At 35.6% G+C, this 25,376-nt stretch overlaps 5 protein-coding genes and 1 long non-coding RNA gene across 6 annotated transcripts; 4 read left to right on the top strand and 2 right to left on the bottom strand.

The window, feature by feature from the left end:
* The first annotated feature begins 136 nt into the window (after positions 1-136).
* On the top strand, positions 137-2,473 carry LOC104732033 (uncharacterized). Its single transcript, XM_010451561.3, has one exon. The coding sequence runs from the start codon at positions 214-216 to the stop codon at positions 2,353-2,355; it is 2,142 nt and encodes a 713-aa protein (XP_010449863.1). The 5' UTR covers positions 137-213; the 3' UTR covers positions 2,356-2,473.
* On the top strand, positions 2,431-4,355 carry LOC104732032 (uncharacterized). The gene is made up of 8 exons (XM_010451560.3): positions 2,431-2,795; positions 2,866-2,996; positions 3,147-3,224; positions 3,314-3,358; positions 3,466-3,510; positions 3,603-3,654; positions 3,736-3,832; positions 4,063-4,355. Exons 1-8 carry the CDS (start codon positions 2,495-2,497, stop codon positions 4,226-4,228), a joined length of 915 nt encoding a protein of 304 aa, XP_010449862.1. The 5' UTR covers positions 2,431-2,494; the 3' UTR covers positions 4,229-4,355.
* Positions 4,356-4,928: 573 nt separating this feature from the next.
* LOC104732031 (uncharacterized) lies at positions 4,929-9,550 on the bottom strand. The gene is made up of 7 exons (XM_010451557.2): positions 8,782-9,550; positions 8,168-8,365; positions 7,413-7,685; positions 6,881-6,983; positions 6,612-6,730; positions 6,028-6,204; positions 4,929-5,865 (listed from the first exon to the last, which is right to left on the bottom strand). The coding sequence occupies exons 1-7, from the start codon at positions 9,070-9,072 to the stop codon at positions 5,050-5,052; spliced, it is 1,977 nt and encodes a 658-aa protein (XP_010449859.2). The 5' UTR covers positions 9,073-9,550; the 3' UTR covers positions 4,929-5,049.
* Positions 9,551-9,809: 259 nt separating this feature from the next.
* LOC104718781 (uncharacterized) lies at positions 9,810-11,538 on the bottom strand. Its single transcript, XM_087479788.1, has 3 exons — positions 11,202-11,538; positions 10,407-11,104; positions 9,810-10,316 (listed from the first exon to the last, which is right to left on the bottom strand). The coding sequence occupies exons 1-3, from the start codon at positions 11,256-11,258 to the stop codon at positions 9,932-9,934; spliced, it is 1,140 nt and encodes a 379-aa protein (XP_087335914.1). The 5' UTR covers positions 11,259-11,538; the 3' UTR covers positions 9,810-9,931.
* Positions 11,539-12,976: 1,438 nt separating this feature from the next.
* Positions 12,977-14,222, top strand: LOC104732029 (uncharacterized). Its single transcript, XM_010451555.3, has 2 exons — positions 12,977-13,036; positions 13,140-14,222. The coding sequence occupies exons 1-2, from the start codon at positions 12,977-12,979 to the stop codon at positions 14,220-14,222; spliced, it is 1,143 nt and encodes a 380-aa protein (XP_010449857.3).
* Positions 14,223-21,522: 7,300 nt separating this feature from the next.
* LOC147930637 (uncharacterized) lies at positions 21,523-23,506 on the top strand. Its single transcript, XR_015575265.1, has 2 exons — positions 21,523-21,912; positions 21,989-23,506. It is a non-coding gene; the product is annotated as an uncharacterized LOC147930637 (long non-coding RNA).
* Positions 23,507-25,376: the final 1,870 nt, after the last annotated feature.

Raw genomic sequence — 25,376 nt, 5'->3', positions numbered from 1 at the left:
ATATTTTAACATAAAACAAAATTATTTTCTTCTATTTATTTTATTAGTTTCTTCTTTTTTTTTCCTCCCAATTTTTCAGTTACCAAAATAAAGGACATGTTCCACTGTACCAAGCAACATTGCTTCCTTCACGCTTTGACCCTATAAGTTCAAACTTTAACAAAAACAAAAATAAAAACAAAATTCTCCATTTTCAATCTTTCTTCTTCTCCAATGGGTTCAACATCCATTAATGAAGATCTCGTTGAAGAGAGAGAAGAACTCATGGTGTCTTACAGTGAAAACAACAGTCAACCTATGATTAAAAAAGCTCACTTTTTGAAACACTGTGTCACCTCCATTGAAGGTATGCTTCGTCCAGCTTCTTGTCCTGAGTTAAAAGCTTCGTCTTTGTGTGTTTCCTTTCGTGGGTGGAGGTTACCCAACAAAAAGTTTCAGTTTTGGGCTAAAAAAATGGCTGCTTTACACAAACCCACTTGGTTAAAATCTGGGATCTTTGAAGCAATCAAGGCATCCACTTACAAAATCCACAAAAACCCGTCTTTGATTCTCTCCCTAGCTCAGAACTGGTGTCCTGATACCAATACCTTTGTGTTCCCTTGGGGTGAAGCAACCATAACCCTCGAAGATGTGAATGTGCTTCTGGGGTTTTCGGTTTTGGGTTCGTCTGTATTTGTATGTGCTCCTCTTGAGAGCTCAGGGACGAGAGAAGCAGTGGAGAAACTGGAGGAACGAGAGGAGGAGGGTATGAGTCAGGATTCATGGATTTCAAGCTTTGTAGATGATGAAATGGAGCATGAAGCATTTCTTGTGTTGTGGCTTTCGAAATTTGTGTTTCCAGACAAGTTAGGCCGTTCGGTTAACAGTGATGTTTTCCCTATAGCTGTTCGTCTAGCCAGAGGTGAAAGGGTTGCTTTAGCTCCTGCTGTTCTTGCAAATCTATACCATGATTTGAGTCAAATCTGTGCTTTAGCCTCTACGAAAAACGTTTATCCCAATTCTCTGTTTAAGCTTGTCCAAGTATGGATATGGGAGAGGTTCAAGAGTATAAGACCAGAAGCTAAGGTGATACCTTGGGGCAAACCAAGAATTGCTCAATGGAGTGGTCTGAAACAGAGATTTGGGAATGCAGGACTGATACTTTTTGATGGTAATTTTGATTGGCGTCCCTATACTGAACCTTTGGAGAATTGGAACCTACCTCGGTTTTACCTTGAAGATGCTAAGTGGGTGAGGATTGGTGAGAGTCTTGATTGTGATGATGATGATGTGTTTGAGTCGTTTGCTAGATGTGTGAGAGTTTCTAAGCTTGTTGGTATTGGTTTAGTAGAGAACTACTATCCAAACCGAGTAGCGATGCAATTCGGATTGGCGCAAGATGTTCCTGTTTTGGCTACAAATCACAGCAGAAACTCCACAAAACAAGAAGCATGGGATGATTACAACACATCTCTTGATGGTTTAAGGCTATACATTCCTTCTCGTCTTGCCACAGCTTCAGTTACTTCAAGATACCGAGACTGGTGGACGAAATCTGTTTCAGAGATGCGGAAAGAATCGACCGAAACTTTCAATGTAAGCAGTACAGTTGATCATTATGATGATAGTGATGATGATATACTTGTTAAGGTATTGCCATTGAGCCAAATCCTTGAGAAGCAGAAAGCCAAGCAGTCGCCAAACAAGAGACGCAAGCGAGCTTGTGAGGATGATGAGAGTGCTGATACAGAAGATGATGATAACATGACCATTAATGATCAGAGGGTCAAATCTAGGAAGAAGTGTAGTGATCATGTAGAGAATACTGAAGGAGAAAGAAGTAGACTTGAAGTAGATAACAACAATGTTTCAGGCCTTCCTCAAAAGCTTGCTTATGGAGATGAGACTGTAGCAACAGAGCAAAAGAATGATGAAAAGAACTCCTCAAGTTCATCTGATGAAGATGATGTTACTGATGCTGAAAGATTGAAGCAGAGAAAGCTCGCAACCATTGCTCAGAGGATCAAATATAGAAAGCAGTGGGCCAAAATGGAGAATACTGAAGGAGAAAGAAGTAGACTTGGAGTGGAGAAAAATGTTCAAGGTCTTCCTCAAAAGCTTAATGATGAGACTGTAGCAACAAAAGAAACAGAGCAAAAGACTGAATCAGTAAGCACAACCCCTTCAAAGCCTTCCAATGGACCAGCAGCTGAGAAGCAAGAAGATGATGATGAGAGATTGAAGCAGAGAAAGCTTGCAATAGAGGAGCTAGCATTGAAGATGGAAGCTCGTATATTGAAAGTACAGAACACATTGGCCAAGATCAAACAATGGAAACTCGGAAGAACTCACACCAAAACTCCAGTTTCTGCTTAAGATTGGCTTCTATGCAAAAAAAAAAAAAAATGATAACTTTTGGTATTTTTAGTGGAATTAGTTAAAAAAAAAATCGTATTTTTACTATTTACAATAAAGCCACTTCACATTTCTTCTATCGTCTTCGTCTTCTTCTCCAATGACTGCTCTCTCACTCACACTCACACTCACATCGTTACCATTCTCCTACGCGCTTTCCTCGACTACGTGCAAATCACGAGCCTCTCCTCCACGTATCACCGCCGTCTCGTTGTTGAATTCTACCAGAAGATCGGAGCTTCGACAAGATCGTCGACGATCAATTGAAGCAGCCATGTCTGGTGACATCCGCAGTTCTGATTTGTCGCAGGTGATGGAATTGGAAGATGAATCTGATTTCGAGAAGCTTCTCTCATCGGATAATCGGATCTCCATAACAGGCTTCGGTTCTCTTCTCTCTGGTTCGTACACTTCCCTTCTTCGTTTTGTGTTATCATCGGAATCATTTCATTGATTTGGTTGCTTTAACAGAGAGAAGCGCGAGGAGTACATTTCCAGATTTGGAGAACTTCAGAATCGCGAAACTGCAAGGATTCAGAAGAGTTTTCGCACACTCAGCTCCGATCTTCTTCGAGCGTGGCATCGCAAATCCTGTAACTAAGGTTTCTCATTCGATTTCTTCTTATTCTCAGAATTGGTTCTGTATTGGAAAAATGGAGCTAGCTAGAAACTGATTCTGAAACTTGTATGAAATGAATCATAGATTGTAGTTGTAGATATTGATTGTGATGATTGTGATGAAATGAAACCAGGAGATTTCAAGTTTGAGTGTAGAGCCATGTGAAGGAGAGAGTCTTGTGGTAACTGTCTTTGAGATCAAAACCTCTGAGGTATACCTAAAGATAACTTAAGTGCTTCACTCTTTTGTTACAAAGTAATATGTATTCTTCTTGACGGTTTTGATACACCAAACACACAGATTCCGGCTTTTATACGAAGGGAGCTTGAGTTCAGGTTTCTTGCTGTGAGTTACTAGTTCCTTTGTCTTCTTCTAGTAGTTCCAAGATATTCAGTGATAGATATGTCTCATTGTGTGTCACACTGCTAATACGTTTTCCTTTACACATATAGGTTGTTCCTGAAACATTGGAAGGCAAACCTTACACCAATTCTGCGGTTCGTCTTTGTTTAAACGAATCTTTGTTCTCAGTGACATTTCTTTTGTTTGTTTACTCTTTGCCAAGTCTGAGTTTTTGAGGCATGAACAGGTACTTTGTGGTCGATACAGTGATGAGGAGTTTCTCCAGATTAGATGCAAAGGTTGGATAGGTCCTTCCAAGTCTATCTAAGTGTCTCAAATTTTGAAGTTTTAGAATTTATTCATGTTTTGTTTTTCTGCAGGAGACAAAGAGATTTACTTTCAACATTATGGAAGATTCAACATCGAGAAGATATGGCGCGACGACATCTTACCTTGTCGTCTCTATCTAAGACACTGGTACACACTCTCCTTACTTTATCTAACTTTGAAGCTAAATGATCAGTTTAAACAACCGTAACTTGTTTCAAATGAAACTGAGAGAAACATGTGTTGGCTCAAACAACAACTAATACTGTTTAACCAAAACTTAGTTCTTGAACTTTTGGTAGTTGGATAGAAATCTCGTAGCTTCCTCTATATCTGGATTTAAAAAAATTTACATGTTGAAGATTCTCTTGTGTTTGCAGTGTGTTGGCTGCTAAAAATCTGGGAGATGAAGCTTACAATAACTTTCTGGATCATACATTCTTGGGAGATAGAAAAACAACCATCAGAGAGTATTTAAGTACCACAGGGTCTGGTATCATGGAAGAAGAACCACCGGAGGCTCTCAGGTCTAGATATGGAGGTTGATCAAAAACCAAAGATGTAAAGATGATTGTTCTATCAAATTTGAAACTATTAAAATAAATAAATAGACTGATAGGTGTTAATGTTTTAATATTGACAGCTTTAATTTAACTATTTTAAATGAAGAAAATATGTTATGGTTGTCCCTTAAATCCGAGTTAAAAAGAAAAAAAAAAACATCAACAAACCCACATCGGAAGTTTTGAGAAAAAGGGTGAATCTTTGGGGCTATAAAAAGAAACGCGTTTTCTCATTTTATGTAACCCGTTTCTGTCAGAGGTGAAGGATGATCCGCCAATGATCGTTTAGAGACGGCGGATCGTGCCGGCACAGAATTTGACGAACATTATAAAGGCGAGTGGGCCTTGCCTTACTTTGGTTGGGCCTGCCCGTCAATTTTTGGAAGCCTCGATTATCGAGGCTCTGCTGAAACGAAATTAATATAGAAACTTCACCTAACCGGATCAACCCGATGAAAACTGAACCAGTCTGAACCACATTTGATGTCCCTTAATTATTTTTCATTTAGGCATTCACCATATTGCCATCAAATCGAACTGAAAACTGAGTCTAAACTATGAACTACTGTAATGGATCTTCATGAAACCAGTGAATATGCATCAAATTTAAGTGGAGGCTATTGTTTCAGAGTTAGATCATCACAATAAAGGTATGAAAAATGTTGAACAGTGAGCAACAAGGATAAACACAACCAAGAATTTTGTTATTCCATTAATATCTCTGTACATTTGAGGGAAAACAATGTAAACTCTGTGTATAAAATATTTATAATGTACAGTTGACTTGATGAGGTGAGGGGAAGCTCATGAAGAGTGTGGATCACACTCGAGCTCAGTAATTAAGAGTTCCATCATCTTTTTATACATTGGCATATAATGATCATTTATCATTGTTCTCGATAGCCTAATCTTTCTATACAGTTCTCTTGGCGTCTCATATAACCTTACACGCTCCACTGTCGTCGTCGTTCCCACCACCATCACTTCATCACGTTCTGTTTCAGACTCTGTCTCAGTCACTGACACTATGTGCATTATCTTACCTGGCGGGTAAAACCGTTGGTCCTCTAACAAGTCCACTGAAGATGCTGAAACTGGACTCTGGTTCTGTCCTGTGGAGGAATCTCCCCCGCCCGTAATTACAGTCTCTTCCTCTGTTATCTCCTTTGCTGCTGCTGCTTCTTCCTCCATGGCTTCACTGTCTCTTTCGTTCTCCTGTCGAGTCAACTCTTTGTCCAGTTCATCCCATAGCTCGCCTTCTGTCACGTCTTCTTCTATTGAAGATGTTTCAGCAATGACTTGGTCGATTGAAATCAATGGCTCTTCTTCTTCTTCATCTTCTTCTTCTGCATCCTCACGTTCTGATTCGCTGCTGCTTGATGAAGAACAATGGTCTGTTTTCTTGTGACCTTTACGATCTATCACTACGGTTTCAGCCAGTAAAGCCTCAGTGCTTCTTCTTTCGGGTATAAGAGCGGATGCTTCCGGCAAGTCTGTGACTTTAGAGTTAAGTTGGGAGCTAATAGCTCTACGGCGTGGTCCTATGCAAGACCATGATGAGAGAGTTGAACGGGTCTGCACAACAGCATGCGCTACATCTTGGGCACGCTTTAGCATAACCTGAACAAATTTTCCACCATTAATCATTCATCAACATCATCATGAAAAAAGAAATACTTGTTCACGAATCTATATATTTAGTTGTTCCACATACACACTTCACTCATAAAGCCGCAACCATTTTGGCTCATGATAATTGTATTGTTTTACAACAGATTTTACCTGAGTGCCGCTTGAGACAGGCCGCAAAATCGCCCCAGCACCAGCCACTTTTGCTTTTGCACTGGCTATAGAGGGCAAACGAGATCCTATAGCAGTTGCAGACCGATAAACAACACTAAGGACCCTAGTGTGTTCAACCTGATCACGCAGGTCATTTGACCATGAGGACGAGGTTACCTGCCACCAAATAGAAGAAAAAAAGGATCTTATCTGTGTCAAAAATGAGTTACATATACTACTTTACGAGAAAATTTGAACCACGCTTGCAAAAGTGGATACAAACTAGAGAATCATGGCCAGGAGGAACCCACAGAAATCACGATTAAGAGCTAAGACCATTGATGCACTTGTGCCAAAAAGTGAAAATATCTACGATGTCTGAAAAGTCTATGAATCATTTAGCAGGGGAAAGATGATATCTCTATAGATATCTCTCGATGGCAGTACCTATTTAAGCATGTTAGGTTTGACATACCATGGTTAGCAATATATTGTACCATTTCAGGACCATTTACTCTGATGGTGGAAAAGGATAAATTCCGTGATATTAGCATTCACATACATAGGAAAAGCAGGTCACATACCTCAGAACGAAGGTCATCGACTGAAGCAGCAGAGAATGTTGGGACTAGATCAGATCCATTGATAATAGTAGTAATGAAGTGCTTGCCTGATTCTGCTAAATCCCAAGTCATACAAGCAGCTGCAAGTTGTTCGATAAAAAGTTCAGTGCAAAGCATTGTAACAATCAGAACTAACTGCATATAAAGAGTTTGGTGATTCAAATTAAGAAACAGGAGCAGATGACATAAAAGACAAGCAAATACCACCATTACTCCTAAATTGGGTGTACCTGGTGCAAAAGTGAAGCAAGTAGCCGAGGCAAACTCTTTTTGCTCCCGCAGAATATATGTTAGAAGTGAAGCCGTCCCACCCCCAAGAGAATGACCTACGATCTGAAACAATATATGCTCCTTAGAAACGATACAGTAGAAAAGGACAACCTATTTCAACAGTGAAATTCTAAAGAACATTCTATAACACGGATGCTTAAATGAATTGAGATTAGAACTTGAGTATTAGTTAAATAGACTCTGATGTTTTTGTACATTTTATCATCTGAAATATGATTACTGTGACAGATGCGGAGATCCTACATAATATCCGGGAATGCAACTGGGAAGAGTACTTCTGTCCCAAATGAAAGTTAGAAGGAAAAATATGATCTGAATGATCACATGAGTAAATGACATACTTTTTTTCTAAGTCATCTACACCTATCGGTAGTTAATCTAGCAGTCTAACGAGACAAAGAATTAGTTAAAACAGAAGACGTAGTAGTAATCTGTAAATCAATAATGTATGGCTAAATACAGAGCATTTACCTGAACCTTGAAACTAGGATTCTCATCAAGGGCCTTGAGGAGGCAAGGAACACTAAGTTTAGCAATCCATCGAGCTGCAGCAACCATTCCACAATGTGCATAACCTAAAACTAAGTTACTTAGCCCACCATCATGCAAAACTGAATGATGGAAAGGGACCACTGCACCAGTTGCTGCTGTCAATGTATCTTTAATGCTATGAGTGCCACGGATCAATAGCAGGATACATTTTGATTTGCAATCTCGTATAATCGTGAAGGCAGGCTGCATAATCTGCAGGGTTCCCAAGATAAAATTGTTCATGGTTCCGGATATAAATGAAAACAGCAAAACAGACCTCAAAGGTATAAAAGATTCAACGAAACAAATCACTTGGCACTGAGCTCTTATCAAGCTACCACTTTTCTTTTAGTTTCCGTTTGACCAGCAGGATAGAAATTTTATCAAATATACAATTCAACCGATAAAACTATTTGAAACAAGTTGGGTCCAATCTTTAGTACACGAACAGCACTGACGATCAATCATTATGGGGAATACATACTTGTTATTAAAAAAATCGATGTGAGGCAAACACTTGTTAGCCTCCCAAAAAGACATATGTTCTTAAGAGAATCTATCCAAAACGTATGAAAATATAGTGCTTCAAAAAAAAAGAATTTCTAGTCTGGAAAAGAAAGCATGTAGTCACTATAAACAAGCTACTCATGAGTAATATAGCACGAAGGAAAAACACATTGATATGTATGACATACCCCTGCTTTAGGCTTCTGAAGAAGGACATCTTCATGAGTATAACCGGCAGTCTCCAGAAACACGGGAAATGGCTTCTTGGAGAAAAGCATACAGAGGGTCAAAAATCTCAGTAGCTCTGTCAACTCCATGATAATATGTGGTCCTTTTAACTCTATACAATTACTTCCAGCATAAACACTAGCAGTTGAGAAGTTTCCCTGGAAAAAAAAAAAAATGCAAACATACAATGTCACTAACACATAACACATAAAATGGGCCAATGAATCTAAACTAATAACAACAGCAAAACTACAGTTGAAGGATACAGATAGTGACGCATCACTACACACTAAGTCATATTAGATTACAAGTCTATAAATTTTGTCCACATGCAGAATTATCAACCAACACCATCCTGGCACTAAAATGAACACAACGGAAGACAAAAATCCAAACAAAGATGAAAGAACAGTGAGGACATTAATAAATATAATAAAAAGACAACTCTTTAAAAGAACATATATATATATACCACAAAAGATCATATCAAGGTCGCTAATTTATGCATCCAATTCAGAGATACAACTGAAAAAAAATCAAACCCAGAAGAAGAATGAGATTAAAAAGCTCAAACCTGTCTACGCATCAAATAGTTAATACCAAAAGCGAGATCAGCGATAGGCCATTTGCCCAGAGTCTCTGAATACGTAAAACGTAACGTCTCTGATAAAGTTGAAATAGTCTCAAGCCAAGTCGCCGGCGCTTGAGCCGGTCTCCTAACAATCCTCCTCCTTCCGGATCTACCTGATTTACCCAATTCACCTCCTGGATCATCTTCCCCGTTTCTCGCCCACACGATCCGACGGCTCAGTAAGTATAGAATCACAACTGCTCCTGTTGCCGTCACCATTGCACCCGCCGCCATCTCCGATCCTCCTCCTCCTTAATCACAAAAACCGTTCAACAATCCAATTCCCACTCCTCCTTAATCACAAAACCGTTCAACGATTCAGCGAATTCGAAAACGAGGACGCTGATTTCGAAATTGTGCAAGATAAAGCTCTTATAATGCATGAGTCGAAGCTCCGATTTCTCCAATAACACAACCCGATTTGGGCATTGAGACAGAGAAGAGAATGAAATTGAGAAATCGTTATGATTCCAATCATTCATGATTTTTTTTTTTTACCTTTTAAGGTTTAAATTTACGATAAAGGACATGAACGCGTCGGCATCTACCAAGATATATCAGGGGTACTCTCGTCATTTCAGGGATAAGTAGGTAACCATATATAGATTTGTTACCTACGTAAAAGCAATCGAATGATACTAGTATCACCGCTTTAATCAGGATTAGCACACTAAACTTATAGAGTTTAGCTCCATACAAACTAATCATAATTGAATTTATGGTAGAGGAAGATGAACACACGATCATACACGATTGCTTTCGAGTACACTCAACTTGTGTTATCTTTGTATATTAACACAAGGTCCCTTGCTTTCACGACTTTACTTCACATTAATATAAACAACTAGACAATTTTACAACAGAGAAACAGATGAACACATCTTTAGTCTTTTTAAAAAACAATTAGACAATTTACGATTAAAAACAGAGCTCTATCAAAGTCTCCATGATGAGTGATCTGTTCAAAAAATGGAAAACCACAATTTTCTTTTCCATGTAATATTTTAAGATAACATATATTTTGTTTAACAATCGAATGATTAGTTTGATTAATCTCATCCTTGTATACACAACATAATCTAGGCATACATAACTAGTGAAGGGCATGCATGTAACTAGCTAGAGAGACACTAGAGAGACACTGGACTGGAGGGATCCAATAAGGGAGGACAATTTGTCCCGAGCAGAAACCTGGTGTAGACTTGGGTGTGAAGGAACGTGGGGTTATAGTGGCGATATCGTAAACACCGTAGCCTTCACCATACCCTTCACCGAGGAAATAGATGGAATTAGGTTTTAGGCCAGGGAATGAGCTGGCCGTGACACAAAAAGGCTCGTTATTGCCGAGGAATATGCAGAGATCACCAATGTCTTCTGTGTAAGACATGTTCATATCTTCCTCCTCTCTAAAAACCATGAACCGCTTTGTGCCGCCACAACTGAATGCTAAATACTTCATCGCAGGGCTTTCGACATACCTGCCATTATTGTCAAGCAAGAGAACATGTTAATAATATTCTTCTGATTATATAACAACATGAAAAGGCAAACACACAACTCGAACCTACCATTTGACTAGGAAACGTTGCCCTGAAGAAGACTCCACAAGCTCGTGTGTCCTGTAACAGGAATCCAAAAGCTGCAACTCAGTTTGGGAAAGCTGAGGAAGGTTATGAAATTTTAACTCATGGTACTGAGGCGTGGTGCCTGAGAGACCACCCCAAGACCACAAGTGGTGGCCACCAGAACTTGGCATGTAGAACCTTTGGTCCCTCTTGGAATACATCAATTTTGATTGCTCAAAATAATCGAATAATCCAGTAGACATAGCGAGGAGGAACCCCTTATGGGCTCTACCGGGCGTATATATACTCACCGGACGTCCCGTGTACTTGACAGCAATAATGCAGTCTTCCTCTTCAGGAGAAGAGGAGATTGCCACACCACTTACCAATTCAGTTTGAGAACCAATTACATTTGGCCGAGGAGGCAGAGGGATGATCTTGGGGTTTGATTTGGAGCTCGAGGGATAGTCGCTGATTACAATGGAGTCAGGGGAGCTGAGATAAACGCCCCATCCATGGGAACTTCCCACCAGCCTAGACTTAAACAAATCTTTGGGAAGTGGCTTATCAACGATGCTGGAATACTCTTCCTTGGCCGGGTCAAACATGACGAACTCTGTCAGTTGGGATTCTTCACTGGCTCGATGCAGCAAGTAAGGGTTGGTGGTTGAGGCGGAGAACATCCGAAGGGTTTGGCATCTCTGGGGATCCATAAGAAGAAGCATACATCAGAAGAATAAACAGAGATTACACCCAAAAAAAACTAGAAACAGAGAGAGAGAGATTGAAGAGACTCACAAAAGCAAGTTTGCGGAGAGAGGGTTTGAAAGAGAGGCTGAGAAGCAGAGGCGACATAGCTTCACTTTGATAATGAAGGAAACAAAATGGTTTTGGAGTTAGTCAACAATGAAGTCACTTCTTCACTTAGACCTAAGACCAAAGTACTTGGCCACAAGAAAAAAGGGTTTTCAATAATGTCTCTTTCTCTTCTTCTTAATTTTTCTCTGTTTCTTCAATTTTCTTTTTTCCCTTATTGTATAATCTTGTAGACAAAGCAAAAGGAAAAGTCTAGTGATCAAATTTGTACACAAGCTTCTTTGCTATGCACCAAAGTATTCGGTTTCCTTTTTCACCCTCTCAATTTTAATCACATACTGTATTGAATACCCACATTTATCATTTCTACCTCACCAACTACATCAATGTTTAAAATTTGAAAGTTTTATAATTTTAGTAAATTATTTATGTAAAGAAGAGAAAAAGATAAGTAAATAGTACAAAAATGAAAACTTGGTGTATAGAAAAAAATAAAAAGATTTTCTTGTTTTGGTAAAACAATTTCCTCAATACCACATCTAGATTATTTATGTAAAGAAGTAAATATATATATTTTTCTACTAAATAGTACAAAAATGAATGTGGTTGGTGCGGGTAGAAATAAAAATCTTGTGTAGTACAAATTTGATCACAAGATTTTTCCTTTTGCTTTGTCACACAAGATTATACAATAAGGGAAAAAGAAAAAGAGAGAGACATTTGTACAGTATACTGAAAACCCTTTTTCTTGTGGCCAAACACTTTGGTCAAGGACAATTTTTGGTCCTTCAATTATTTTATTCATATTTTCAGAGTTTCTTAAGTTTGTGTGTAACATTGGTGTCCCTCAGATTTTGGTCCTTCTAACTCTTCTTCACAAGCTACACACAAAGCCTCTCTTTCGAAACTGAGCTTCAAAATCAGATATCAAGAGCTACACACAAGCCTCTCTTTCGAAAATAGCTTTTACAGGGAAGGTCAAACAAAACAAACACTTGAGATGACTTCAAAGGAACACCTCAAAGTTCACAACTTATAATGCTAGAGGAACAAGAACACCTCATAGAGACAGAAGAGTTGGTCAGGTGTGTTCGTTGTAGTTGGTCAGGTGTGTTCGTCTAGCTCTGTTTATGGACTCAATTCAAAAGTACCCTTTTCGGAGAAGGACCAAACTGATCAGCCTGCGAGTTTATACGCAGCTACTAAGAAAGCAGGTGAAGGCATTGCGCATACTTATAACCATATCTATGGTTCTTGTTTCTTCCATTTGTAGATTTGATTCTGCAAAAACAATGCATCTCTCAATCACAACTTAACATGAACATAACCAATGTCAAACCAAAACTTAAAAGATCAAACTACATTAGCAATAACAAGTCTTCCTTTTTCTCCATAAACAAGATTCTCGTGTCTTCTATTAGCTAAACCCTTAATCTGTTCGAAACTAGAGATTCATTCAAAATCCATAGCATTACCTAACAAGAGAGCAGTTGGTTATCGAGAGCTAGGATTTTTAATCTCTTCCTCTGTTTCGACTCTGCATCGTCTTCATCTGTTTCGACGATAAAGCTGCCACGTGTAATGAAGGACGGAGAAATAAACGTCCCCTATTAAGGAACGTTCCTTACATAATTGTTTCATTTCGATTTAAATAAAATCAAATAATTCTGAAGGACGGAGCATATATACGCCGATGCAAGAAGGGACTTCGCTGTTTCTTTTTTGATTTTTCACATATCAACAAAACAAAGCTAGCTATGTCGTCTCTTCTTCTCAGCCTCTCTTCCAAGCCCTCTCTCCGCAAACTTGCTCAGCTGGTAAGTCTCTTCAATCTCTCTCTCTCTCTCTCTCTCTCTAGTTTTTTTTTAAGTATAATCTATGTGTTCTGCTTCTGATTTCTACTTCTTTCGCTTCCCCTAGAGATGTCACACCCATAGGATGTTCTCCTCCTCTAGCACCAACCCTTACTTGCTGTATTGTGTCACACATTATGGAAGTTCTTGGGATGATATTAATGTAACAAGCAATATCCACTATTTTGACCCGGTCAAGGAAGATGAAGTTATTGTCCGAGACAAGGTGTTACCAATGGAGTTGCGTAAAGGGTGTCTGGTCGGAATGTCCCATGGTTGGGGAGTTTTCAAGGCCGTGTGTGATGATAATACATATAAAGCCATATATGTTACCGACTACTACAGTCCTCGTGGCTCCAAATCAGTCAAAAACATTCCTTTGCATCCCCTGGGTAAACCTATAGCTATCCAACAGCAAGCCATCACCAACGCCGCAATGAACTGTTCACCTGATCAGAGCAATGAATTTGCAGTGGCTGTCAAGTGTTTAGGGCCTATGATCAATTTCAATAGGCCTGGTGGCAAACACAGGGAATCGGGTTCGGTCGTCTTTAAAACTCCTTTCCAGTATTTTGATCAATCGAAGGTCATGTATTCAAAGAGAGATGAAAAGTTCTACACTCCTAGTTTTGGAGGCCAGTTCTTGGTTTCCTGGGATTCTTTCTTCGAGGAAGACATGACCGGCTCTGAGTTGCAAGAGTTGCAGTTCTCCAACCTGCCTGAGTTCACCCAGTCCGAGTGGGAGCTGCTGGACTCATGTTCAAAGACTGTATACCTTGTGGAGTCTCCCTCAGGCCAACGTTTCCTGATCAAGTGGTACGCTCAGAACCACGAACCAGGCAATGGGATGGCATTCCTGTGTCGCGGAACAAAGCGTTTCATGGTGTTTAGACAGGAAGAAGAAACAGGGGTCATGTCTTACACAGAGGACATTGGAGACCTCTGCATATTCCTAGGCAATAATGAGCCCTTCTGTGTCAAGGCAAGCTCGTTCCCTGGCCTAAACCCTAACTCAATCTATTTTGCAGGCGATGGCTGTGGTGTTTACGATATCGCCACTAGAAAACCATGTTCCTTCCGTCCCAAGTCTCCCTCAGCCTTCTCATTAGGATCACTCCTCCCTTACTGGATCCCTCCAATGTCTCTCTAGTTACATTGTCCTTCACTAGTTATGCCTAGATTATGTTGTTGTCATTTACAGTAGTCTGTACTAATCAAATTTATCATTTGTGGGAAAATTATGTGATCATGACATTGTAGGTGCTTGATATGGATCTAAACTGTGTCACACAAGTTTGAGTTTCAGTATTGGAGAGAAGCTTCTTTTTCGGAGTCATCAGTTGAATTCAAAGAAGAGAGAAATCACAAATTAGATCTAGGGATTCTGATTTGGGGATTTTGGAGAAAATCAGAATTGATTATGTTTTAGTTAGGAAAGAAACGACGTTGTTTATTATTGACGGGATCTCTTAATTGGTTAATTAACCTGTGTTAATTCTTCGTTTGGCCATTTAACATTGTGCATTATAGAGGCAAGTCAACAAGATTTTACAATTGAATTAGAATTAATAAAAAATAATATTTTCTCAAGTCAGCGACGCGGTCTTTCACCCTTACATTCGGAGTTGCAGGCACTGTTATGGGCGATGACCTCCTTTTCGGAGTCAGGTGTTGATTGTCAGCTCTTCGAGTCAGACTGTGCCGAACTAGTGTCAATGGTGCAATGCCCGGATGAGTGGCCCGCTTTCTCCAATTTACTGGATGAGTTCAATCTGCTTCGCTCTTCCTTTCCTTCCTTCCAGCTTTTGAAGATTCCGCGTACGACCAATGTTTGGGCAGATTGCCTTGCTCGATCCTCAAGATCTTTACTTTCCGCAAATTATTTTGTAAACTCTTTTTCTCCAGTTTGGGTAACCAACCTTGGAGTCTTATTTTAAATTAATGTTTGGTTGACAAAAAAAAATATATATATATATATATATATATTTTTTCTAATTCATATTTTAAATCAACGAAAATGTAAACTCGATGATTTTGATGATTTAAATGGCATTGTACATATGCATCTAAATCACATATAATATTTGATTAATTTTCTCCACGAAATTCTAGTATTACGTAAGACTTGGACTAATTAATCAGTGCAGACACTAATCAGACAATAGTCGATCTTTTCTTTTTAGTTGAATTTCAGAATCTATTTCAATATTTCTTTTTGACATTTTCTGGTTTTGGGCGCTAGAAGTTTAACTTCCGTAATAATTTAGATTCTCGAGTTTGTGTTAGTAGGTTATGCTTCACGAATTTTAAGAGTTATGCTTCACAGATTGTGGTAGAGTCAAAATTTAGTGGGCGTGACATGTGAGCAAACCAAAGAGATATTTGCATGGAAATTGAAAAATCAACATGCATGTACATGTTAAAGTTATTTCACTATTTTGGTAAGGAAATTAATTACATTTTAAAATGTGCAAAATAATTGAGTACACGTGAATATAAAATCATTTCGTAATTTAAAAATTTATGTTGCTCCCATGGTTAATGAGTAAAAATTATATGCTTCTACAATTCATCTATTCACTGGTCCTCGTACTCTTTGTGTGGCTCAAAAGGGGACGTAAAATACATACGCATAAAAATCACATGTAAATTATTTGATCAATTTTGCACCAAAAAAAAAAATATTATTTGATCAATTTTCTCCACAAAACTGTAGTAATATACTAATATTACCTAAGACTTGGACAAAATAATCATTGCAGGTGCTAATCAGACAATACTCGATCTTTTTGTTTGGGTTGGATTTAGAATATATTTCATTGTTTGTATTTGACATTTTCTTGTTCTGGCTAAAAGTTTTAACTTTGGTAATAATAGTTAGATTCTCGAATTTGTGTTAGTAATAGTAGGTTATGCTGCACGGATAAGATTTATGTAGTTAGAGATTAAGGTAGGCTCAAAATTATTAAGGGCATCTGAAAATTTAGTGGGAGAGAGCAAACCAAAGATATATTTGCATGGAAACTGAAAACAAACATAATGTACATGTTAAAGTTATTTTACTATTTTGGTAAAGAAATTAGTACATTTTCAAATGTATAAGGAAAACGATCGAGTACATGTTTGGTATTTTTACTTTTTTTTGTTTATTCCATGGAAACTGAGTTTTTTTTTTAAATGCTTCTAAAATACATCTCTTCATGAGTCTTACTAACACTATACTATAGGTGGCTCAAAAGGGATGGTCTAAATCACATGTATAATTTGATTATTTTTTCTCCATAAATTATTAGTATTACTTACAACAAATTTTGTTTGAGAAAAAAAAATACTACTTGGACTAATTATCATTGCATGCACTAATCAGGCAATAGTCAATGTTTTCCTTTTTTGTTGGATTCAGAATGATAATGTATTTCGTTATATGGTTTTTGGCTAAAAGCTTAACCTTAGTAATAATTACTCTCAAGGTTGTTTTAGTAGGTTATGCTTACGGATAAAATTTATGTAGTTAGAGATTGTGGTAGGGTTAAATTATTAAGTGGATCATAAATTTGGGTGGGTGTGAGCAAACCAAAGAGATATTTGCATGAAAATTGAAAGACCAACATTTCTGTATTACATCTTAAATTTATGTACACTATTTTGGTAAAGATATTAAGTACATAGTAACGTATATGTATATAACAAGAAATCTATACTATTAAAGCAGAAGTACTCTCTAGAGTAAAAATGGACCATGACTTGGTTTTGGTAGGTTTTTCATTAAAAATGATTAGAGAATCACAAAATTTAATCTAATTAACCTATAGTTTCGATTTCTTTAAATGACAAAAATACCCTTGATTGATCACTTAAAAAATTGCCGGGTCGGGACGCGGATCCTAAAATATCCGACTACAGAAGGAAAAAAACCGGCGGATCTGTTTGTATTCCAGAATAATATTTTTCGGATCCAGTATATTATTTCATTCAAGATTAGTTATTTAAGATCCCAAACAAACTCATTCGATATAGGCAAACACTCTTATTTCATTTTTTTTAAGGTATTTAAATGAAAATCATAAATTTTAATTACCAAAAATTCGGATATTTCCTTAATTACCAATATTGATCTTAACAGATAATCTTTTAAAAGGAATATTTAGTGATTCAGTTAAAATCTTTAAAAACGAATATTCAAGTTACCAAATCTGACTAAATTGCTTGATTTCCGATATTATAATATTTCCTTAACAAAATTATAGTAATTAATTGTGAGTAGTATAGATAGAAAGAATTAAAAACGCAGAAATTATATATATGTAAAGTTGTAAACTAATTTACAGAAAAAGTGTACTGTATATCCCACATCGACTAAATATTTTGGAATATGGTTCATAATCACTATAAATATGTGACTAAAATGTTTTGAGTACAAATGAGCAGGAAACTTGATTTATCAGGTATCCAAATTTAACAGTTTAATTTGTTTCTATATTTGAGAATATTTAAACTTTTAAAAAGTAAACATATTACAATATATTATAATATATTTACATTTTTTAAAAAAGTTTAAGATATTATAAATATTTAAATTTTTATAGAATGGTTAAATTATTATAAATATTTGAACTCCGTCGAAAGTTTAAAATATTATAATAAATTTAAAGTCTATAAAATATTTAAGTAATATTAATATTTTAATTCTTAAAAATTTAAAATATAAATTTTTTTTGAGTTAAATCCGTTAAAACATGTATTTTTATCAAACTATAAATTAAGCCATGGAAGTAGGGTGTGTCTATCCTCTTACAAAACTACTATCCGATATTGCGGAGTGTCTATTCTCTTACAAAACTACTATCTACTATTGTGGTGTGTCTGTTTCCATGAAAAACTACATTTTACAAACTACTTACTCTATTAGGATTTCCAATTTACTGTATAACCCCAAATATACAAATAAATACTATATAAACAAAGAAAATAAATCAAAATAAAAAACTATATTACAAAAATACAAATTACAAAAAAAAATAACTAACAAAATATATAATCCCGTGCAGTAGCACGGGTATCACCTAGTTTATTATTATTACCCAAGAATTTTATGTGTTACCATTTACCAATCTGTGCCTAGTTGATAACGAGCCACACGGGTTAAATTTGTCATTGTTGTTAGCTACATTAATAAGAAACTAAAAGAAATAAGTAGTAATGCAGTAACGCACCGAATAAATATATATTTTTAGCATCACAGTTTTTGCTGCTAAAAATATAACGTGGTTTCTCCGCATAGCATTTGTGGTCACTCTGTTTTTAGATACAGATTCCTTTTAAAGAGGAAAACTTTGGGAAAACGTAGGTAGGTGTATTCAATTTGACATTTTAGGTGATTTGGATAAATTTTACAAATTTTATGTTATTTAATCATGGATTTTAAAAAGTCTATTAAAATCTACTATTAATGAACTAATGATTTTAAAATCTAATTTAAAATTCATTGTTATTGAACTGATGATTTAAAAAATTACTTTAAAATTCACTGTTATTCAAAACAGTTTGTGGATTTGGATTTTAATGATTTTTAGAGATTCTGGAGGATTTGTTTAGTTAAATATATAGAAATTCAAATCTCATATCAACTTCACTAAAATTATCAAAATCATTTAAAATCTCATGAAAAATTAAATCATTTGAAATATTAGATTGAATATTACCCCCGTAATATATTGCAATAGTGATATGACTTGTTACCTAGATGACTGTGAGTGGTAAATAAATTGCAATAATGATATGACTCGTGTTACCGAGATGATTGTGACTATCTAATGTACTCGCTGTCTGCGATACATTACTTTTAAGATACGGTTTATAAATCGATCTATTTAACTATTAATCCCCGATATTAACCGAGTCCTCAATATATTAGATATTGTTCATAATGTTTCCCTTTCATTTTAATCAGATCACAAAATTCTTTTTGAAAATATTTCTAAATCGGGTTAACAACTGATTCGATGCAAAACCAAAAAAAATATTCTTAAAATAAATAAACTAAATAATATTTTCATATGTATATATAAGTTTTTGTTTTCCATTTTGTTCTGTTTTAACTAATTTATGTTACAATAATATTTAGATTTACATATTGACTCTCCTAAATATTTGTCTAAGTCATATATTCTCTAAAACTTTCTGGATGACGTCTCTTGGGCCAATAATTCCAGTGGTGTTGCATTTGATCAGGTTTAGGATAGTATTTCTATTATTTTTTTGGTTTTGCATGTATCAAAAAATAACTCACATGTTTTCTAGAGCACAATCAAAATGTTGAATACATTTCAAAATGTGTAAGGAAAAGAAGTACATGTTACGAATCTGTGTCTAGTTGACAACAGATAACCATAAGATAAAAATAAATTTTCTCAAAATCTAAATGGCTATATACAATACACTCTGTGCATGTTTAGAGCATCTCTATCAGTGACATTTAGTGAGTAACTTCTCATTTAAAAAAATAAAAATTAAGAAAAATAGGAGAAAGAGTATGATAGTATCTTTGCATAAACATATTAAGACACACTTAGACCCTTATTTGCCAGATGTTTATTTTTTAGTGGTTCACATTTTTAAATAAATCAATTATATCAAAATATGAATATTGTTAAAATTTAACCTCATTTAAAGACATTACCGATGGAGATGGTCTTAAAACTTCTTCATTGCACATGCAATGGGGAGTGTCTCTAACATATTAACAAAATTCAAGTTACAATAAGAATTAATAATTAATTTTGAATGGTTTATAAAAGGGCGACATCCTCATGTCTCCACCAAGACATTAAAAACCCAATATCTCAATTTAAAGACACTCATACATTAAAATAATAATAATTTTTTTTTTTAATAATTGTGAGAAGACCTCTTCTATAAGATGAGGGATCGAGATGGTCTTCGGACACACACATCCACCTTGCACTTACAATATACGTAAGTCTCTCATCTCTCTCTCTTTCTTGTTGTATAATTACATAATTTATATTGTCCATCTCTCACTTTTCTCTTATTTTATTGCGTAGATAAATTCAAACGGGAAAAAATATCAATTGTAAGGAACGTTTTGCTCCAAAACGCCAAATATGTCTATAAGAAACGTTGTTACTGCTGCTGCACTTGAAGGGAACACTTCCACCATGTACCAAGTGAGAGCAAGAAAAGTTATGGAAGAACTTGGCATCACAGTGCAAATGACTCTCGGAACAGATCTCGGAGGTGTAAAGTATGTTGAGGCCTGAGTTACCATATACCCATCGCCATGTAATTGAGAGTATCTTGACAAAAATGGTAAACGCGTTATCGAACTATCGAAAAAGTAAAACACAATGCTGGCTGAGGAGTGAACAGAGAGATGGAAGATGCTCTCTCATTTTCCTACTGGGTGGCGTAGCTCACAAGATAGCTGAGAAGGCAAGGCCAGGGCCGGCCCAGAGGGGAAGCTATCCAAGCGAAGGTTTCAGCTCCAATTTTTTTTTTTTTTTAAGTAATTAAAGCCTTTTTTAAAGTTTTATCTAGGTAAGTTTGTAGAAAAATGTTCAATTTTATAAAAAAAAAAAGTAAATAGATTTATGCTCCAGAAATCAGATTTTAGTATGAATTTGAGTCAAATTTTTAAAAATTTTAGTGTAAATCTATTAAATAGAGGTCCATAATTTGTTTTCTTTAATATAAAGAGTAAAAAAAAAGTTGTTCTAAGGCCTCTAAACTGGGCTGTGCGTAGGGCACCCAATAATCCTGAACCGGCACTGGGCGAGGCCCAAGTAAGAACTCACGGAACCGTGAGGTACGAAAATGAAAATAAACAATATTATCAAATTTCACTGCTAAAGTTGAACTTTTATATTTTTTGAGTGTAAAACTGCTTGTTGAAAAGAATATAATTTATTTTTTCTTAAAATCTAAACTATCTATACACCTTGCTCTGTGCATGTTTACCACACACCTCCCACACTTACAATATACACAAGTCTCTTGTTGCATCTTAACTACTTGCACAAAGTCAGTTTTTGTGTGATAAACCCACAAGTATCTGGTGAACAGTGCTTGGAAGCTTCTAATTAAACTGTATAAAATATACAACGTATTATTGTATCTCATATACATATATATTAAGAGAGGATATAATTCACTCAAAAGATCCTTTCATATTTTATAAAACACATAGGTCTAATTTGTTTGCTTATGTTTTGCTTATATCATGCATATATTTTACTTTGTTTTTGTGTCATGCATATATTTACTTTTTTGTATTATTTACTTTTGTCAAATATTAGAAACTAGTAAGGTATTATTACATAAACACAAAGTAATATTAGTAAACTTAGTTGAAAAAATCAATTATATGTAATCTTCTTCTTAGTGATCTTCTGTTTTTTTATATATGTAATTACAATTAAGCTTAACACATGTCAATTTTTTTATCCTCTCTGATAATGACCAGTGGAATGTATTCATTGGAGTCATGTTTCTGTAGAGGCCACGCAAAAACAGGTGTTTCACGGGTGAAGAATAAGATGGAGATAAAGAGAAAGAGAGCTCAAAGCTAGACGACACCAATGGAATATATCTCGTAGTCGTAGGGACCAGGCAAGATCAGTTGTTTCTTGCAGGTGAATAAAGAGATGGAGATGGAGAGAAAGAGAGCTTGCTTGACAGTGCTCATGAACAAACAGAACTACATAGCAAGGAGTCATTTGATGAACCGAAAGTAAAAAAAAAAAAAAACTCGAAGAAGAGACGGGCCAGAGTGGCTTGGAGAGATGAGATGCTTATTCAGAAACAAACATCAGTTCCGGAAGGTTGATCTTAATTTTTCTCTCTTCTCTTCATATTCGAAAGTAAACCTAATGCAATTTTGTCTCTATTAATGATCAGGTGTTGAAACTGTGAGTGGAAGAGTGATTGGAACTCAAATTAAAAATGTTTTGTGAAAATTGAATTCGACAGAGTCTCGTAGTGAAGAAGAAGCTCTGTGACACAGTTTGTGTGATTGATGAGATTGTCTTTAAATCTTCAAGCTTTTTTGAAACTGTTGAACGAAATTGTGAATGAATCTCTAGACGAAATTGTGAATGAATCTCTGGACGAAATAGTTCATTCATAGGAGGAAGTTGTAAAGTTTGATCGAGAAACTGGTAACAGGAAGTGGTACGTACTACGTACGCTCAGCACCACCAACCAGGTAACTGGATGACATTCCTGTGTCGTGGAACGAAGCGTTTCATGGTGTTTAGAGAGGAAGAAGAAACAGGGGTCATGTCTTACACAGAGGACAATGGAGATCTCTGCATATTCCTAGGCAATAATGAGCCCTTCTGTGTCAAGGCAAGCTCATTCCCTGGCCTAAACCCTAACTCAATCTATTTTGCAGGCGATGGCTATGGTGTTTACGATATCGCCAGTATAAAACCACGTTCCTTCCGTCCCAAGTCTCCCTCAGCCTTCTCGTTAGCATCACTCCTCCCTTACTGGATCCCTCCAATGTCTCTCTAGTTACAATGTCCTCCACTAGTTTTATTGGGTTAAAGAATCATCGGTTATTTTGTCTGTTCACTTATCGTCGCTTTTGACTTTGAAGCTTATTATGGTTCTTCCAGACCAGCTTTGGCATCTTCGAGTTATGCCTTTCTTCCTCTATTTCTTCAGTTTCGATCCCTTAATTGGAAGCCATCTTCATATCTCTGGTAGGTCTGGTCCGGTTCATGTTGTTGGTTAGTCACCGGTTCGTACTATTGGGTAGAAGATTTACATACTAGCAGCGCATTATAGACGACCCGTTTAGCGATTTTTTAATTACAAACACAATAATATTAACTATATTAATATAGTAAAACCATAGGTTTATTTTTAATTGAGAGATGAATGTGATTGATTATATATATATGGTTTGTTTTAGCGACTGCAATGTCTTTTATGTTTCTAGAACAACTGAACAAGTATCCAAATTCAAACCGACAACCTTTACCAAAATCATTAACTCATTTAAGTAAGTGCTTGGTTTTTTTATTGATAGCTGGTCGGCTGGTCCCAACAAATTTTGTTCTTCTCAACTTTTTTAGCTGCTTGTTATTTTACTCTCAAACTTATATGTTTCCTCAGTTTTTCTTACGAGATAAAAACCCAACTGTAATCATTCATCGCTATCAAGAAGAGGCGGACCCAGCTACCACAGCCAGAAAGAAGCATTACATTTACACCAATAGTGTCCCTTTCGTTGACGTAGTGATAAAAAAGGATTAAACCATTGTATTTAGTCCATTGTGAAATTGCATATACTGTAGTTTGTCGGTACTTTCTTTAATTTTCTCATATTAATTGTTTTTTTTTATATGTCCCTTTGTTATATTAAAATACTGGTTTTGCGAAAACTCTGTTTTCAAATTAGTGTGTCTCAATCTTTTCTTTGTAATAAGGTCAATTAGATTGTGAGTAACTTAAAAAAGAAAAAAGAAAAAACTAAACACAAAAACAATTGCATCTTGATTTGCAGTGTTAATATATAGGCGACTCAACTAGAACCCATATACAAACTACTAAAAATATGTTTTTAAGAAACCCATCGAGAGAAATCTATAGAGATATATATATCTATATATAAGACTATAAGTTTACACAACATTATTTATTTTGTTTCTTCTAAGCTTCAACTTTCGACTGGAATGACTCATTTATACGAATTTTCATATATTCTATTGACATAAAACTTTAATGTTTCTTTGGTAAAAAAAAGTTTGTTTAATATGTCTGCAACCAGATGCTATCTATATAAAGCATACACTAATTTAAATTTGATGTATCCACTTCATTTTTTTTGACTAAATAAATGATGACTTTCCACAATATTTAAAATGATCCCATGTTAAAAGAAAAAGCTTTCTAGAATATATTAAATATATATATATCTTTAATCACATGGCCAAATCTGTATAAAAGTACTTTGGGGAAAATCCAAATCAAGTCAGGTTCTCTACATAATTATGGTTTACACAAAGGTTAACTACTAAATACTCAAAATTTAGAGATTTATTCGCAAAATAATGTAATAAGAAAAGAAAATTAGAAATAATTTTTTTTAAAAAAATTCACACCTGTTTTTAACAAATTTCACGTTATTTTTATGATGATATGTTAATTTACATGGCATGCATGTATTTAATGTTACAGACTACAGTAACATTTATTTCCTAGCAATTTTACAGTTCTAAAAATATTTTTACAAATAATGTTAGTTGAATTTACTTGTAAAGAAAATTAACCTACAATTAACTCAGGAAAAAGACTTTGTGTTTTATGTTTGACATTTTCATCAATACGTTGTTTTGTGGCCCAATAATAACAACAAATGGATAATGTACTAATAATATAATTAGTGTGGTTAGTGCTGCCTATATGTTTAATTACACCAACTTTATCAGTTGTCCCTGTCAAATGAGAAGCACTTGCTCGCTGCGATATCTGTCGCTTTCGAGTTTTCAATTGGTATACTTCTCACGATATCTCAAGCTTCTTCAACATTTTGAGTTTTTTTTCCCCGATATTAAGTAACTTCTGGCGAAATTAATAGTCCACATCATTTTCACCCAAAAAGGCAACAACATGTTGCGGACGTCACCTCAATCTGTTAAATCTAGTTGAATTTCATATCTCAATTCCGTGCAATTCCAATGGGCCAGAATATATCCCTGCGCATTCAATCAACCGAAACAAAACCGGACCGGTTTATATGGTTATCAAACAATACTACCCAAATTAACCAAATTATCAATCGATTCAGTTCGGTTCGATTAGTGAAATTCTACCAAATCAAACTGATTTTTCTTGGAGATTTTGGTTGAAATCAGGTAAAACCAGTTTAATTGGATAAAATCGGTTAATTCAGTTTGGGTTAGTATCTATTTTGGTTTAATTTAGGTATAATTTTTTATTTTATTAAATAAATTTAACTTTAAATAAGCGATCGGTTCGGTTGTAGTTCAAAATTCCTCCTAATTGAAGCAATTGTTAAACTGATCTTGAACCAAAAACCGGTTTGGTTTGGACTAATCAGTTCGAGTATATATAAACCGCATGCCTAGAATCTACTACAACATTAACACAATTTCAGCTAAATATTTGTTTTTCTTTTCTTAGTAGGTTAAGACAACTATGTTAGATTAAAATAAATACAAAATAGTTATTATTTTTTAAAAAATTAACTGAATAATTCTTTTTTGTCAGCTAGATAGGTTATACAAATTTTTTTTCTTTAAAATTATAAATGTTC

This window comes from Camelina sativa, chromosome 12 (assembly GCF_030686135.1).
Source record: "Camelina sativa cultivar CO46 ecotype springtype chromosome 12, ASM3068613v1".
Classification (NCBI taxonomy): Eukaryota; Viridiplantae; Streptophyta; class Magnoliopsida; order Brassicales; family Brassicaceae; genus Camelina; species Camelina sativa.
This window is presented reverse-complemented; position numbering and strand designations above follow the sequence as displayed.